General features: G+C 38.9%; 1 protein-coding gene across 2 annotated transcripts in view; it reads right to left on the reverse strand.

Annotated features, from left to right (window-relative positions):
• Positions 1-18,045, reverse strand: part of RPN2 (ribophorin II) — a 52,248-nt gene that overhangs the window by 22,341 nt on the left and 11,862 nt on the right. For both annotated transcript variants that reach the window (XM_054696677.1, XM_037495491.2), the window contains exons 5-9: positions 14,586-14,661; positions 13,562-13,696; positions 11,012-11,188; positions 9,136-9,254; positions 6,909-7,014 (exon numbers count right to left, since the gene is read on the reverse strand). In XM_054696677.1, coding sequence (XP_054552652.1) covers positions 6,909-7,014; positions 9,136-9,254; positions 11,012-11,188; positions 13,562-13,696; positions 14,586-14,661 — 613 coding nt within the window. The remainder of the gene's footprint in view (positions 1-6,908; positions 7,015-9,135; positions 9,255-11,011; positions 11,189-13,561; positions 13,697-14,585; positions 14,662-18,045) is intronic.

Genomic DNA, 18,045 nt, shown 5'->3' on the forward strand with positions numbered 1-18,045 from the left:
ATTGGGAAAGAAGAAATAAAAAGAGAAAAATATATTTTTAATGAACAAAGGATCTTAATAGACATTTCTCTAAAGAAGATATGCAAATGACCAATAAATACACAAAAAGATGTTCAACATCATTAGCCATAGGGATATGCAAACTAAAATCATAGAAACCACTTTTACACCCACTAGGATGGTGAGAATGAAAGTGCTGGTATGTACAGAAATTGGAACCCTTACACACTGCTAGGAGAAATCTAAAAACTGTGCACTGCTTTGATAAACAGTTTGTCAGTTCCTCAAAAAGTTCAATATAGAGTAATGATATGATCCAGCAATTTCATCCTAGAGCACGAACCCAAAAGAACTGAAAACAGGTATTCAAACAAATACTTGTATATGAATATTCATAGCAGCATTGTTCACAATAGTTAAATAGTGGAAAAATACCAAATGTCCATCAACTGATAAATGGATAAGCAAAATGTGTTGATATACATGTAATGGAATATTATTCAGATATAAAAAGAAATGCAAGCTAACATGAATAAACCTTAAAAATATTTTGCTAAATTTGTGGGCCTCCCTGGTGGCACAGCGGTTGAGTGCTGAGTTGAGAAGCTGCCCGCAGCCTCTGCAGCACCGGTTCGATCCCTGGCCACCGGGTGAGGGTCCCACATGGCGCGCAGACCTCTCCTCCCGCCCGCTGCTTCCCTCAGCAGTGTATTTCATCAGTCTGCCTGTTCTGTTCCCCGCTCTGGCTCTGGTGAATTCTCTCACCCTCCTGCACTTCTGACTGTACCCAGTGCTTGTATAAATAAATAAATAAATCTTAAAAACAAAAACAAAAACAAAAACTGTTTTGCTAAATTTAAAAGGCCAGACACAAAAGGCTATCTATCACGTGATTCCATTTACATGAAACATCCCAAATAAGCAAATCATCGAGGGAAAAAATGTAGATCAGTAGTTGCCAGAAAAGGGAGGAGATATCCCTATAGAATAAGGAGTGTCTACTAACAGACATGGTTGCTTTTTGGAGGGTGGTAATAATGTTTTAGTCTCTAGTTAGAAAGCAGTAATGGTTATACAACTCTGTAAATAAAAACAATGAATTTATACTTTTAATAGATAAATTTTATGGTATGGGAACTAATCTTCAATAAAACTATTACTTAAAAAAAAAAAAAAGGCAAGCTTCTTTGTATATGGTAAAAGGTTCACCCCTGGAAGATGAATTATCAGAATTCTAAAGGCCCTGTTATGTGGGCAAACATCTTTACACCAAGTTATCCTTTTCTCCTTCAAAGTGGTCTGAAATGAGAACAACTAAGCACTGAAAAATAGAAAATTTAATCTCTGCCCATAGGGCATTCCAAACTTAATGAAAACCAACACAGAAGTAAACAACAATAGTAATATAATGCAATAAGGACAATACATACAAAATGTAAAATGCCATAGCAACAAAGTAAGTAGTTAGAAACCAAAAATATAAAAGAAAAAAACCTTAAAATTTGTTAGAAGAAAATATTGGTTTTTTTTTTTTTTATGCTGGAGATTTATATAGGGTTTGTTAAAAACACAAAAAGCATAAACTATTGAGGAAAAAAAGAACATAAAGAGTGTGAAAAATTAACTTTTATGGAGCAAAGGACGCCATAAAGCAATGCTGGGCAAGATATCTCGTGCTTACAACACAGATGAATATCCAGAATACATATAGAGGTATACCTCATTTTGTTGTTGTTTTTTTCAGTTTTATTTATTTTTGCGTAGAAGAACTGAGATATAATCCAGAGGAGCAGGGGGTGAGAGGATTCACCAGAGACAGAGTGGAGAGCAGAACAGGAGGATCTACTGAAATACACTGCTGAGTGGAGCAGCGTGCAAGACATGAGAGGTCTGCTGTGCCATGTGGGTTAGCTCCCTGGCCAGGAATCAAACTCAGGCCATAGCGGTGATATTGCTAAGACAACCCCGTTTGTGGCAACTCTGCCAAGTAAGTCTAAAGGCACCATTTTTTCAACAGTATGTCTTGCTTCATGTCTCTAGGTCACAATTAAGGTATGTGGACTACTTTTTTAGATACAATGCTTTTGCACACTTAATAGACTACTGTGTATTGTAAACAATACTATTATATGCACTGGGAAACCAAAATATTTCTGTGACACATTTTATTGCACTATTTATTTTATTCTGGTGGTCTGGAACTGAACCGCAATATATCCAAACTATGCCTGCAGTTCCTAAAAATATCAATAGAAAGACTAACCAAACAAAAGAAAAACAGATAAAAGATATATAACAATTCAAAGAGCAAACCTAAATGGCCAATAAATACAGAAAAGGGGCCTTCACGGTTGAGCGCTAGGTTGCAAAGCTGCCCGCAGCCTCTGCGGCGCCGGTTCGATCCCCGGCTGCTCCCCAGCCACCGGAGGAGGGTCCCACATGGCGCGCAGACTTTTCCTGCCGCCCGCTGCTCCCCTCAGCAGTGTACTTTGGTCCTTCTGCCTGCTCTGCTCCCCCCTCTGACTCTGGTGAATTCTCTTGCCCTCCCACGCTTCAGACTGTACCCAGTGCTTGTATAAATAAATAAATAAATCTTTTTAAAAATTAATAAATAAATACAGAAAAGATGCGCAATCTTACTAGTAAACAAGGAAAAGCATTAAAACAAAATACCATTTCATATCCACCAGATTATCAAAAACTGATAATACCCAGTGTTGGTAAGGATATGAAGGAAAGAACAAATCTTTAACAGCTAATATTAGAAGATGAGTACTCTATGATTCCACCATTCACTCTAGATAAACAATAAAACATGCATATGGAAACGTCAGAGATGCACTATTTGCAACAGTGAAACTCTAAAATGTTTCACAAGAAAATGAATTATAAAATCTGATTCATTCATAAAAGGAAGATAATTTTACAAAAAATATCCATTTTATGCATATAACTATATAGTTCTACATGTATAAGTATGGCTATCATAAAACTAAGAGAGTAAAAACAAGCAAATTGCAGAAGTCTATATATCTGATAATGCATAACATTTGAGAAGATGCAAATCAATGCAATATGTTATGTGTGTAGCAGAAATATAAAAACTGCCACTGGAATGACAGACCCCAAACCTGGGGGGAAGGAGAGAAAAAATATTTAAGGCATATACAGAGCTTAAATTCAATCTATAGGGTTTTATTTCATACCAAAAATAAAGAAACAGAAGTAGGCTCATGAAGTTTGATTACACCATTCTCTGTTCTTTTGTGGGTATTTGAAGTAATCCATACTAAAAAAAAATAAAATCTATGGAACACAGATGAAGGAACAACATTTGAACTAGACCTTAAAAGTATGTAGTCCAGAGTTCAGAACATGTACCAGGAAGGGGAAGAGCATTCCTCTTGGAGGAAACAAGAACAGAAGTCTATAGGCATGCAGGTGAAAAGCATATCTGAGGATGGGGAGGCACCCACACTGCAGCATGTTCATGTACTTTGTGAGGATCTTCTCAGCCAGGCTGAGGAGGCTGAATCTCACTCCAAGGCAAAAGGAAACCAAAGAAATGTTTAACCAAAGAACATGTGATTCTATCATTCTAGTAGCACTTATGAAAAATTAAATGGAAAAGGTAGAGACTGAAAACAATGAATCTAGTTACTTACCACTTTATCAAACCATACAGAGGATACAAGGCTCTCACTGAGTAGGGACACTGGACTAAGAACACAGGACTCACGCAAAAGACATTCAGAGGTGGAAACAACAGGACTTGGTGACTAACCAGAAGTCATAAGTAGAAAGAAGGAAGAGGTTAAGAACAACTGTGATGGGGCCTCCCTGGTGGCACAGGGGTTAAAGTCTTAGCACTATCAAGCTATTGCCAGCCACTATTGCATGAATTCAATCCCCAGCCAGCGAGCAACCCATATGCCACAGTGGACTTCTCCTGTCTCGCCCTCTGCTCTCCTCAGCAGTGTATTTCAGTAGATCTGCCTGTTCTCCCCACTCTGTCTCTGGTGAATACCCTTCCCCACCCCCCACACCTCTGGCCTACACCCTAGTTCTTATATGCATAAATAAACAAAAATAAATCTAAAAAAAAAGAACTGTCATGGTTGGTGAGTACAATATGGTTTTAATACCTGATGAGGGTATCTCATGTATGTGATATATGGGGGTAGCACCTTAAGCTGGATATGTTGTTCTCAAGATTGGAAAGGCAGGAGGAAGAGATTTCAGGCACACACACAAAATAACTTGCTTTAAATGTGCTCATATGCAAATAGGGTTCTTAATGAAGGAAACTAAAATGGAAAGAAATCTAGATTTTAAAGGTTCAAGGTGTACACTACAATTACCCACACTTTGGGTTACTGAATGGACTAGGATCAGAGGTCTCATGCCCCCAAAAGGCAGAGAATGAGGTAGAAACAAGACAGACTGAAAGTTCCAGAAAAGATCTTCTTTTCTGCCAAACTTTAAACACAAGTATTTAATCTACCTATCTATGTTAAGTAATTCCACTTTTGAAAAGGTCAAACTTTCTAGCTGCCTTGTCATTTCATTAAAAGAGGGTGTCACAGAAGCACTAGAGGAGCTTGCCAAAGGTCAAATCTGGGATGATATGAGCAACAAAACAAAAATGACAGTAATGGATCATAACTCATAAATTAAAATTAATATCCATGAGTCCAAAGTGTTATAAATGATTGAATCAATAAGTAAATGGGAGGGGGAATAATTTTTTCTTACAGTAAAATTCTAATCAATAAATGTAGAAGGAATGAAATAGAAAACCACCTTTTGAAAAACACTACAGTATCACTTCTCAGCGTTTTGGCTAAGATCAAGTGAAAAACACCACAGTAATAAGTGGCAGGCAAGATCATGAGGACATCTGACAGTCTCATAGCATCACTCCATAAGACAATTACAAAACAGAAAAACAGCTACTTTATAATGGAGAAATCTGGAATATTTTTGCAAAAAAAGTATGACCCAAATTTAATTATGAGGAAACAGAGACAAACCCAAAGTTAGGGACACTCTAAAACTAACTGGCTAGTACTCTTCAAAAGTGTCAAGGTCGGGCTCCCTGGTGGCACAGCGGGTTGAGCACAGTGCTATGAAGCTGTCAACAGCACCAGTTCGATTCACACCAGCCAGGGAGATTCCCACATGGCACGTCAGACCTCGCGCCCGCTGCTCCCCTCAGCAGTGCTTTCAGTGTTTTGCTCTCTGCTCTTTCTCTGGTGAATCCTCTCATCCTCCCACACCTCTGGCCTGTACCCCAGTGCTTGTAAAATAAATAAATCTTTAAAAAAAAACAACCAAAAATCAAAAGTATCAAGGTCATGAAAGACACTATCCAAACTGGAGGAAACAAAAGGCACATGACAACTACAGGAATATATGGCCCTACATTGAATCCTGGACCAGGAAAGGAACAGCAGTAGGATAACCAGTGGCATTTGAATTAAAGTCTGTAGGTTAGTTACTATTTATATTAGTTATTTTTATATTAATGTTTATTAATATGAGTTAAAGTACATTGCTAATTACAGTCATATAAGATGTTAACATTTGGGGAAGCTGGATGAAGGACAGATGAGAATTTTCTGTACTACTTTCATAATTTTTTAAAGATTAAGATTATTTCGAAATGAAAAAGTTTAATACCAAACTGGCATTGTATAGGGGATCCACCCAAGAACAGGACTAGAGGACCTTGAACAAACTGCTCTACCCTTGAGTCTCATCTGTGAAATGAAAATGACCCCACCCACCTTTGGAGTTGTAAGAATAACATAGTGTAAACAAAGCACATAAAACTATAACAGGGTTCTTGGGCCTCCCCGGTGGCGCAGCGGTTGAGCGCTGGGTTGCGAAGCTGCCCGCAGCCTCTGCAGCGCCGGTTCGATTCCCAGCTGCTCCCCGGCCACCAGAGGAGGGTCCCACATGGCGCGCAGACCTCTCCTGCCACCCGCTGCTCCCCTCAGCAGTGTACTTCGGTCCTTCTGCCTGCTCTGCTCCCCGCTCTGGCTCTGGTGAATTCTCTCACCCTCCCGCGCTTCTGACTGTACCCAATGCTTGTATAAATAAATAAATAAATCTTTAAAAAAAAAAAAAAAAAATAAAAAAAAAAATAAAAAAAAAACTATAACAGGGTTCTAGGAAAAGGTTATAGGATTACATGTAAGAGGTTAAACCATATTCCATAGTTTAAAAAAGAAGCAAAATATATCATTCATTTTAAATAAAATTCTATTCCAAAAGGTTAGAAATGAAAGCCATGGTACCTAAAGGGGTGAATGTCAATTAGCTGGGGAAACCATTAGTACGAAACACCTCATTCTGGCAAAGCATCAAATAAATGAGGCGTAGCTTTCCATCCTTAAAACCACTTGGATCCTCAACCCTATCACAGTCAGCTAAACATCTGAAACAGTTCATTATGACAGATTACTGATTTTTTGTGTGTGTGTTACCCATATAGCTTCATTACACTGTTGTGTGTCATTTGATGATTTTTATCACCTAATTAGCAATCTATTGAAGTCTACCACACAAAACACTAAAAGAATATTTATGCCTCGATGGAATTAGAGGTGAGTTTTATTTTTTCTGCTTTCTAAATTTTTTTTTCTTTCTAAATTTTATGTAAGATGGTAATGTTAAATTATAATGGAAAATGAATTAATTTACAAATAAAAGACAACATAATATGAACCAAGTTCTTAGCCAAGTCCATCAAACAGCATAATTTGAACTTATCCCTCTCTTAACATATACATTCACATTAGCCTGCTCATAAAGTTATGTCAGTATATCAGACCAAGTACAATTATTTGGTCATTTCCATGCACATATTAACATGACAGTGGACATACAAGAAAAGCACTTACCTCTACAGTATTTGCAATGTAACGGCTGTCACCTTCAACTTTGACAGAGAAGTCATAATAACCACTGGAAAACTTGACATTCATGAAGTTTAATTCAAAAACATCCCTGTGAAGGACAGCAGGATTAGCAAGCACCCACACAGGAGAGCCATGAGCAAACAGGGGCTACAGAGTGAGGTATTCCTTGAGCTAGACCAGGGCTACACCACTTTTGCACTTTCACTGAACCAACACACTCAGGCAGCTTTTTGATCACTCACAGATTCTAATGTTAGGAAAATTTGAAAACAACCTAAAATGACCTGCTATCTCAAGTCCCCAAAGTCATTTTCTCCTTTGTTTCCCCCTTCTTTGCTCCTAACAATCCCACCCCCTGCACTGCTAGCCACTTCTACAGTATGATCCCAATTATTTAAAGAAAAAGATCAACAAGGTTGGTGTAGTGCAGTATAATTACAGGTAATTTTTAATATTATTCCTTCTGTCCTGTTTTATGAATTTCCTAAAAGGGACATACCTTACTCATAAAAATATTAATTTTTAATTTATTTTATTTTTAAAAAAGATTTATTTATTTATTTATTTATTTATTTATTTATTTATTTATACAAGCACTGGGTACAGTCAGAGGCGCAGGAGGGTGAGAGAATTCATCAGAGCCAGAGCAGAGAGTAGAACAGGCAGAGTGCAGGAGAGGTCTGCACGCCACGTGGGACCCTTGCCCGGCGGCCGGGGATCGAACCGGCGCTGCTGAGGCTGCGGGCAGCTTTGCAAGCCAGCACTCAACCGCTGAGCCACCAGGGAGGCCCTAAATTTTATTTTAAAGTGGGAAAAATGGTAAAGAAATCTTAACTCTAACCACAAAGCAAAATCTCCAATGTTTTTACCATTCCACTAATCATTCCTTAAAATGATTTTGCTTTTTAATTTCACAAATTGCCTATGCAACTCTATGACAAGGAAATCCATTTCCTCTAAAACTTAGTTTCCAATCTAACTTACTAATTCAATCCTTAAAAGTTACAAACAAAAACAGACCCTTAATTTTTTAAAAATTTACATTAACAATATGCAATCATTAAAAATACAATTGTGGAAAAACATTTAATTCCATAGGGGAAATGCTCACGACACACTGTTTTAGATAAGGCATAATACTAATTCAATTTAAAAATATTTTTATCTGAATAGAAAAAAGGCTCGGGGCCTCCCCGGTGGCGCAGCGGTTGAGCGCTGGGTTGCGAAGCTGCCTGCAGCCTCTGCAGTGCGGGTTCAATCCCCGGCTGCTCCCCGGCCACCGGAAGAGGGTCTCACATGGCGCGCAGACCCCTCCTGCCGCCCGCTGCTCCCCTCAGCAGTGTACTTGGGTCCTTCTGCCTGCTCTGCTCCCCGCTCTGGGTCTGGTGAATTCTCTCACCCTCCTGCGCCTCTGACTGTACCCAGTGCTTGTATAAACAAACAAACAAACAAATAAACAAATCTTTTTAAAAAAAAAAAGAAAAAAGGTTCACAAAAAATGTTAATAGTAATTATATCTGGGTGGTAGAATTATGAATGAATTACATTTCTTTTTTTTCTTAAGATTCCTTTTCATAGTTTTTTTTTTTTTTTTTTTAAAGATTTATTTTATTTATACAAGAACCAGGCTAGATGTGCAGGAGGGTGAGAGGATTCACCAGAGACAGAGCAGGGAACAGAACAGGCAGAATGACTGAAACACACTGCTGAGGAGAGCAGCGGGTGAGACAGGAGAGGTCTGCCGAGCCATGTGGGTTGCTCCGAGGCCAGTGGGGTGCGAACCGGCACTGCAGAGGCTGCAGACAGCTTCACACTGCTGTGCTCAACTGCCTGCGCCACCAGGAAAGTGCGATTTACATTTCTTTAGGGTACTTTTTGGTATTTATCCTATAATAAACAGATATCATTCATATACCAGAGAATTCAAAATTAGTCATTGTCATATTACAATGACAAGAAAGAGAAACTAGATATAGACAGCAAAGAAAACGATAAAACTAAACCAAAACCCTCAATCTTAAAAATCCCTTTTTCAGATATATAACTATAGGATTTGGATACCAATAGTCAAGTTTACTGAACCAAAGTTTAGGTAAATTTGGTTATGGTTGTTATATATTCATATTAATCTAGGATATTGTGACTACCATGTGTATAAGTTAACTTCCAAAGCAAGTTGCTGGCATCTACAAATGTGCTCAGGACTTACCCTATACGACTGAAAGATGTCTTCTGGAGGACAGTGGCTCTGGAAGCAACAGATTTAGCATGTTCTAGTTTAACAGTGGCCTGAGTCAGAGGCTGGGACAGAACATTGGTAACCTGCAACTGGAAATAAATTAAAAAATTATCTGTAGTAACAAAGACTGAAGGAGGGCCTCCCCGGTGGCACAGGGGTTAAGTCTCAGTGCTATCAAGCTATTGCCAGCCACTGTGGCATGGGCATGAGTTTGATTCCCCAGCCAAGAAACAAGCCCACATGGCACAGCAGACCTCTCCTGTTTTTCCTGCTGCTCCCCTCAACAGTGTATTTCAGTAGATCCTCCTGTTCTGCTCCCCATTCTATCTCTGGTGAATCCTCTCACCTCTCCCTCCCCTCCGACACACACACACCTCTGGCCTACATCCCAGTTCTTGTATGCATAAATAAATAAAATAAATCTTTTAAAAAATAAATCAAAGACAGAAGGAGCAGAAAATTTTGTTCTTTGGGTGCTTATTCCATAGGGAGCAAACTCTACAGGGTAAGAAGCATCACATTTTCAGGAAATTCCTGCCAACCTCAAATACAGGAAAATCAAATAGAGGAAAAAACATGATTAGATTAGGAATGAGACAGATTATAGGATGGTAGATGTTAGGATGGTCTTAAAGATGATCTTTCCCAATGATTTCATTTTTTAGATAAGGAAATTAGAATCCAAGAAAAAGAAAATGACTGGGCCCAGATCATACACAGTTAAGTTTCCTTCTTTCTGACTCCTGTTTTAGTCAGTGCATTCAAGTATCTTACAAAAATTACTTGGAAAAACAAACAAAAAACTTTAGGAGTTTGGCAGTGGAAAAACTACTGAAGAAATATGGGTAACATTAATAACTAAGATTTGTTAGAAGTTAATTTTTTACAGATACCAGGCTCAGCTCTTTACATGTATCTTCCCACCATTCATGAGAGAGCTAAAGCATTCTCTACTTTACAGAAGAAGCTGAGGCCACAAGAGGCAAGAGTCTGCCAAAGGTAATATGGCCAGTTAAGCAGTTGGTCTAAGACTCAAAGTCCAATCTACGCAGCTTCAAGGCCAAGTATTTTCTGCTTTGCTCTCTTAGTGCCCCCTTGACTCATGGTGAACTATGTTAGCCAGGTTACTTCCAATCCCAGTCTTTACTGAGTTGAAAGTAGGAAGAAGAAAGGCAAATAGGAAGTGTGGGTGCTTCTTCAGAAGACAATCTGTGGAACTATCCTGTGTGGAACCCCAATGTTTAGACTTAAACAAAACGCTAATTTCTTATGAGGATCTTAGCTTATCACTGATTTCTCACAATAGCAATAAAATGTGTCATTTGAGATGAAAATTCAAGATTTGTGTATTTGCTCTGCTGAAAGAGCTAACACAAAAGATAAGTCTATGCTTACTACCAGTGAGGGAATGCTATGCTATGAAAAGACAGAAAGATACATTGTCAGCACCGGAGTGGGGGGGGTGGGGGGGGGGGGGGGGGAGGAGCCTGATAGTTATTTTAAGAAATATAAGCTCTAGAATTACTTAGAAAGTTTTAGTATTGGGAAAATGCATTTTAGAAGTATGACTTCTCTACACATCTGGAATTATAAACCCAGAAATGCAAATTTCTTACACTTTATTTAAAGACTTACTATTTTAAAAAATAAAATAATTTTTACTATTTTGGACAAAAAAAGTTTTCCTGGATAGATTTGAAAGGTTCTGTGGTCATGTACCCATTTCCAGGCTTAGGCCGATAGTCCTATTCTGAATGTGTTCTCAGGGGCTGTGTTCCTGCTATAGAATCCTGAAAACCTTATACTGGAAATGGAAATGAGCGCATTTTAGACATGGAAGTCATACCCGAAGAATAGCCTGTTCGTGAGTGTCGGCAGGAGAGCTCTCCGGTACCACCACAACTGGCACATGGTAGCGATTCTGGGAGAGTGCAGCAGCAGCGGAGGCTACACTGAAGGCTTCTGAGAGTGATTCAAAGTTCTTCTTGCTGAAGATCGCATTCATTAGCTGGATAACCTGATCCTGAAAGAAAACAGAAGTGCAGCTCTGGTCTTCCTCCAGTAGGAAGTGAGAGAGCCACCCCGGCTCCCGGCACCTAGCTTGAGTCAGTTCTTGTCTATTTCTAGGTGTTTGCATAGAAGGTCTTTTAGCCACTGATTCAAGTTGGTGGGGAGGGGAAGCAATATTCTGCATTTAAACTTAAAACTTGGATATGTTTGTATTTTTCCATTTTGCAGTACAAACTGAAATTCACACATTTATTTGTCAACCATTTAGAGAATGCTTACTATACCAATACAAGCTACTCCCAAATAACCTGAGATGTGAAAGTATATTATAAAATGCATGTAACAGTACTATTTGTTCAATGCCTTTATCTGCCAGGTACTCTGACAAGGGTTTTACATTTATTAACTCAAATCTTGACAAAAACCCTAAAAAGACTAATATTATCAATATTTTTCAAATGAGAAAACAGGTAACACAGGGTAACTACACAAGCTGTAACAGAGTAAAAGACCAAATTCACAGGTCTGTTTGTCTCCAAAGCCCTTGAATAAAATGTTCTTTCCTGACTCCCCTCACCCTCCCAACGAAACTATCTTCCTCCCAACCCACCTTTAAGCAGAATTGGGGGCTGTTTTTATTTACAAGGCCAAGCCTAATAGTCAAAAAGCAGCACATTAGAAAGAAACTAAAATAATTCTCCATTACAAACTAATGGGCTGCTTATAGGAGGAAACAGAAAGCATTTTTTTTTAAAGTGGAACCTAACAGGTGTTATTAAAATTCTGGAGGATGGGGCCTCCCCAGTGGCGCAGTGGTTGAGCATTGGGCTGCGAAGCTACCCACAATCTCTGCAGCACCGGTTTGATCCCCGGCCACCGGGCAAAGGTCCCACATGGTGCGCAGACCTCTCCTGCCGCCTGCTGTTCCCCTCAGCAGTGTACTTCATCATTCTGCCTGTTCTGTTCCCCGCTCTGGCTCTGGTGAATTCTTTCACCCTTCCGCGCTTCTGACTGTACCCAGTGCTTGTATAAATAAATAAATAAATCTTTAAAAAAAAAAAAAAAAAAAAAAAAAACCTAAAAAAAAAAATCTGGAGGATGTCTGCTTAGGAGGAAACATTTTCCACTTCAATCAGTTTTGTTTTTTAAAATCTACCATCTAACAAAAGAGCTCCCTTGTTCCCAACAGTGTTATTCACAGTCGACATAAAATAATTTTCTTTAATTGTACCAATTACATTTTTTTCATCACTAGGCTGTTGACATGTTAAAATGGGTAACTATTCAGCAGAATGGCTGTGTCAAAAGCAATGACAGCAAAATTGTTCCAGCCAAATACCTGGTTTGTAGAAGCTTGGAAATAAAGCAAGAGAAAGTTTAAGTAGTATATGTAGATATCACCAATTTACCTACTGTACGGTATTAAAGCAATCCCTAAATGATTTGTACCATAAGAATCATAATAGAAATTAAAAGAAAGTGTGCTATCTGTAGTTCTCCTATTCTTAGGATGAAGGAAAAAACACCATAATATTGCCAATACATGAATCAATTATTAGATCATATCCTCCAGAGACCATACAAAATTAATTCAAATCACTCAAGACAGATAATTATTTACTATTTCCTTGATATTCGGCATACAACTCTGTAATACATAAAAGAAATGAAAATTCTAACTTGGAACCCCAATCTCTCCTCCTAAAATTTAAACAGCAGCAGCTTGTATTTTAAGCCCTTTTAGCTCAAGAGTTAGTAACCTTCTCACAGACAAGGGATACAAAGGGGGCCCTACTCAAAAAGACTTCCCACACACATTCCAGCTAAAGGTTCTCTCAGGTTAACAAGCTCCTTTTGAAAAAAGAAAAAAGAAAAAAAGAATTAACTCTTGGCGGATGTCTAGTAGACACACATGGCTCTCAGTGAACTCTGTCAATCAGCAAAGATTAGCTAAGATTCAGTCACTGCTAAGGATGATGGGGTACGAAGGAGAACAGGAGACTTTGAAATAGAGGGCACTTCTCAGAAGAAAGAGGATTTGCCTGGGCCACCAACATGGAAAGCTTTCATCAGACAAGCAGTAAAGAGTATCAGAAAGAAAAGGGAAGAGAAACAAGGCTAATACACTTGGCCTTCTTGACACTACTTCATGGCATGTCTGTATCCCATTTAAAGCATCTGTAACAATTTGTTTACACGTCGATTCCACTGAGAATTGGTTTATTGAGGACAATTACATCTTTCTATTTCTCAATACCTAATGCAAGACATTAAGTGATTATCTTCCAAGACTAACCGAACAGCCCTCTCTGCAACAAGCTATCTTCAGCAGAGAAAGTCAACAATTCCTTTGGGGTTTATGCCTGAGAAATGTTAAGATAGGTACCTCCTTAATAGATGGCTCAGTGCCCACATGGTCCATGAGCTTGTAGGTGGCAGCCACAAACAAAGCTGTTGTTTCCAGTCCTTCTTCAAATTGGAGATACACACCTCCCAGTTCATCCAGGCGAGCAACAAGATCCTGTCACAACAAAATGGAAACATGTTGTAAGTCAAGTGAAAACAGAAAGGAGAGGCACAAACCAATGTCACCCTGGTATAGACAGTTTTGAGAAATCTCACTCTCAATTTTAAGACCACCTTAGTCACTTTGTATTTATTCAAAAAGGGTACTTCACAAAGTATATCGTACAGACATTTGAAGAGAATAGTATCTTGTGAGAACACTCCTTTCCCAGCTCCTTGCACCAGGCTCAAGCCCAGGAGCCATGGCACTCATGGCACTAGCTGCTCTGGGCAGGCCAGTGGGGCAGGCTGCAGTGCACTGAAGAAGCATGGTGACACAGATGGACTCCAAGGCCATCCACATGTTCTGCTCTGTGGGTCAGGACTGCCTATCATCCCTGGCTATGCAGGCCATGAGAATAGCCTCTGAGCAGCAGGAAGACTGGGCAAAGGAAAGGAAAGAATGAAAATAAAAACCAGTGACCCCTAGCTGAGCATCTATTACGTCCTAGGCATTTGAGAATCTCATTTGTTCCTACAGCCACCATATAAGAAAACTGAGGTTGAGTCATTAAATAATTTGCCTGAGATTACAAAGCAGTATATGGCCCAAAAAAAAAAAAAAAAAAAAAAAAATTAATTTCAGGTGTGTTTGGCTCTAAAACGTTGTACTATTAGACTATTCCACAAAAGGATAGAAAGGAAGTTTGTGGCCTAACTGCTGTGTAACTATCCTAGCCTCCCAAATATTCCCTAGAACATATGGCTCTGATATACAAAGAACAAATCAATCACTCACATGAAAAGTAATATAACTGGCTGTAACAATTCATGCATGTCTTGCCTGCAAGACATCTCTAAAGGGTCTCAAAGACAGAAAATTTATTTCGCAGAAAAATTCATACCTCAATCTCTTCCACAATGCTCCTCAAGTCAGCATGCTGGGACAGGTGGGATGCAGTCTGCAGAGCCTGGACTGTTCTGGAAGGTAAAAAAGTAGAAACCCAATAAACAGGCAAGTCTCTTTTCATTTACTCACCCCTTCCTACACTGGGAAATCTCAAACAACCCACTCTTGTATCTTAGAAGTATAAGACCAGAGTTTAGGGCTTCCTTGGTGGCCCTAAACACTATGAAGCTATCAGCAGTGTATTTCAGTCAATCCGTCTGTTCTGCTCCCTGCTCTGTCTCTGGTGAATCCTTTCACCCCACGGCACCTTCTGGTCTGCACCCCAGCTCTTGTATGCATAAACAAATAAATCTTAAAAAAAATACCAGAGTTTATTTACAATTTAATTAGAAAGATGTGACAAAGACTTTTTAGGAAAAGATCACTGCAGCTTGAGAAGGCAATCTGGGCAACAGCAATGGCAGTCTACACTGTGGCTCAGAGATGAAGCACAAGTTCACCGCCCTGTGAAAATCTGCTTTGTCCCTAAGGGCATCACATACGAAACTCTGAGACTACGACTTAATTAGGTTTATAAGAGAGAGGCTATAGGGAAAGGAGGATTAAATTCAACAAGGTGTTTTTGTACAAGGAGCTGTACTGTCAGAAATTGGCTTCCTACTAGGCCTCCCTGGTGGTGCAAGGGGTTAAGACGCAACCTATGAAGCTATCTGTAGCCACTATAGCACGAGTTCAATTCCCGGCCAGCCAGGGAGCTACCCACATGGCGCAGCAGACCTCTCCTGACTCACCTGCTGCTCCCCTCAGTAGTGTACTTCAGTCAGTCTGCCTGTTCTGTTCCCCACTCTGTCTCTGGTGAATCCTCTCACATCCGCCCCCCCTCCCCCCATGCACCTCTGGCCTGTACCCCAGCCCTTGTATGCATAAATAAAATTAAAATCTTAAAAAAAAAGAAATTGGCTACATATTAATTTTCTTACTCCAAAACCAAAGTTTGTGGCACCTACTTTTGTGGCACCAAAGATTGTTGGGTAGAGTTTAAAGCAACTTTTGTGAAACCAGATTAATGTAATATAAACAGGAAGCACTAAGTAAACACATGCTGATAGCTAACACTTATGCTATCAATGCTCCCCTGGGAGAACAAAAGTCCCTCACCCTTCAGGCATTAAATGAGGTGAAAGGAACAAAAGTTTTGGTTCCCAAACCAGAGTCTACTCTATTTTTCTTCTCCTATTACATTTATTTCTAATTATAAATATAAATTATAAAAATACACATCTGTCAAAAATTTAAACAATACATTGACAGAGAAAGCTAAAATACTTATAACAGCCCCTTAAAGATAACTGTTCTCCAATTTATTTTTCACCTTAGTAATATGCTGTATACATCTCTCCATGAGTACTTATAAATGCACTTCAACTTTATAAACAATGACACAGTGTTGCACTGCTTAGATGTAACATAATTTACTCAAACTCAGTTGATAAACATGTTTTACTAAGTCATACAATGCTGTAACCTTATTCATACATACGTATTTTAATTTATTAAAGTGAAATTCACGTAACAATCATTGTGAAGTGAACAATTCAGCAGTACTTAGTATGTTTCACAATGTTGTGCAATCATCTCTATCTAGTTCCATCAGTCCACCATAAAACTCCACATCCAGGATACAATTTTTTCCCATTTCCCCCTCCCCATCACTGCTGGTAACAACCAGTCTGCATTCTGTCCCTGCAGATTTGCCTATTTTGGGTATTTCACATAAACAGAATAATACAGTATGTGACCTTTTGTGTCCCACTTCTCTCACATAGCATAACATTTTCAAGGCTCATCTGTGGTATGGCCCATATCAGTACTTCATTCTTTTTTTCTATTCACATATTTTTATCCATTTACAAGTGTGCTTCTATAAGACAAACTTTTTAAGGTGAAATGTGCTAGGGATGTGCACAGAAGATTTCTGATTAGATTCTATTCTCATAATGCAGATAACTAAGGAAATGTAAATGGCATTTTTCTGGGTGGAAAGGAGAAAGCTGAGGACCCCTGGTGGTTAAACAGACTACTGCTCAACCCCACAACAGCTTCCTAATTCCCGAGAGATGACTGGGCCCTGGTGTGCAACCACCATTTATCTAGTCAAGTGTAGGGGAATGTAAAGAGAGCATTTATCTGCTTTCATCGAGATCATAACAATTTAGATTCCCTACATGGAAAACTAATTCCATTATGATGACAAGTTGGAAAACAGGAGTCACAATTTACACAGAGGGAAGCCCCAGAGTATTCAATGACTCCTACGGGATACTTGCTGTTATAGTGCTCTTGAGAAAAAGAAACCTGAATTTCAAACAAGATAAAAATCCCACATCTGCCTGTGATAAATGCTGAGCCCAGAAAAGTCTGCTAAGGTAGCCAAAAAAGAACTTTTCAATTAAGATATCATTTTTCTCTTCTGGGAATGAGTGAGCATCACTGCTGGTAACAACCTCAGAAGCTTTAGAATGAAATTAATCCATCTAGCTTTTGAAAAATTTTGTTACTGGCTTTAATTACTTATTCCCCAGTCAGCAATTTCTTTCCCTCTGGAGTACCATATTCAAACACGAAGAAAGTACAGTCTGTCTTGCTAATATATAGCAGATGATTCAGAGAAATTGGTTTATGACAGACCACAATGGCAACTTTTCAGATGGTTCATTTTCTTTTTTTCCATTCTAGACAAGTTTATGAACATCTCTTCCTAGAATAAGTTCACTGAAATCTACAAGGCCCATTTAAAAAAGTCCTAATTTATATCAGATTTCCTAAAATAGGGCAAATTAGTAGTAATATTATATAAGGCATCCTGCGATTTTGCTCTTCCCAGTAACCCTATGAGATAGCTATTCTCCCTATTTTACATACAAAAACTATGCGGCATAGGAAGATTAAACAGCAGCCTCATGGTCACAGAGTTAATAAGCAGAAGAGTCTGGAATTGAACAAGTTCTATCTGAGCCAAAGCAAGCGCTTTTCTACCTAGAAGCCTTCTACAACACAAAAGAATAGTTTCAACCTTTATTTACTCTTTGTTGGACATAGCGCAAATAAAGTAGCTTACATCTAATGTAAAATGGCTACAATACAGCCAAAGAAGTGACCACCTACCCTAAGAAAGGGAATGAAAAGGGAAGTGCTCTTTAGGAGAAGGAACTCCACTTGTTGCATGTGCACTAAGAAACAGTCACTTTGCTAGAATCTTCTCAAGTATAATCACATTTAATCCCGACATTTGTTCTATGACAGGGTTATTGGTCTCATTTTACAGATAATGCTCAGAGATTAATAACTCACTCAAAGTCACACCGCAAGGAAGAAACAGAGTTAGGATTAAACCAAATCTAACTAACTCCAAAAAGGGATATACTATCCTTATACTTTTTCCTACCCAGGGGTTT

The sequence above is a fragment of the Talpa occidentalis genome, unplaced genomic scaffold (genome assembly GCF_014898055.3).
Source record: "Talpa occidentalis isolate TD23 unplaced genomic scaffold, MPIMG_talOcc4v2.1 talOcc4.10, whole genome shotgun sequence".
Taxonomy (NCBI): Eukaryota; Metazoa; Chordata; class Mammalia; order Eulipotyphla; family Talpidae; genus Talpa; species Talpa occidentalis.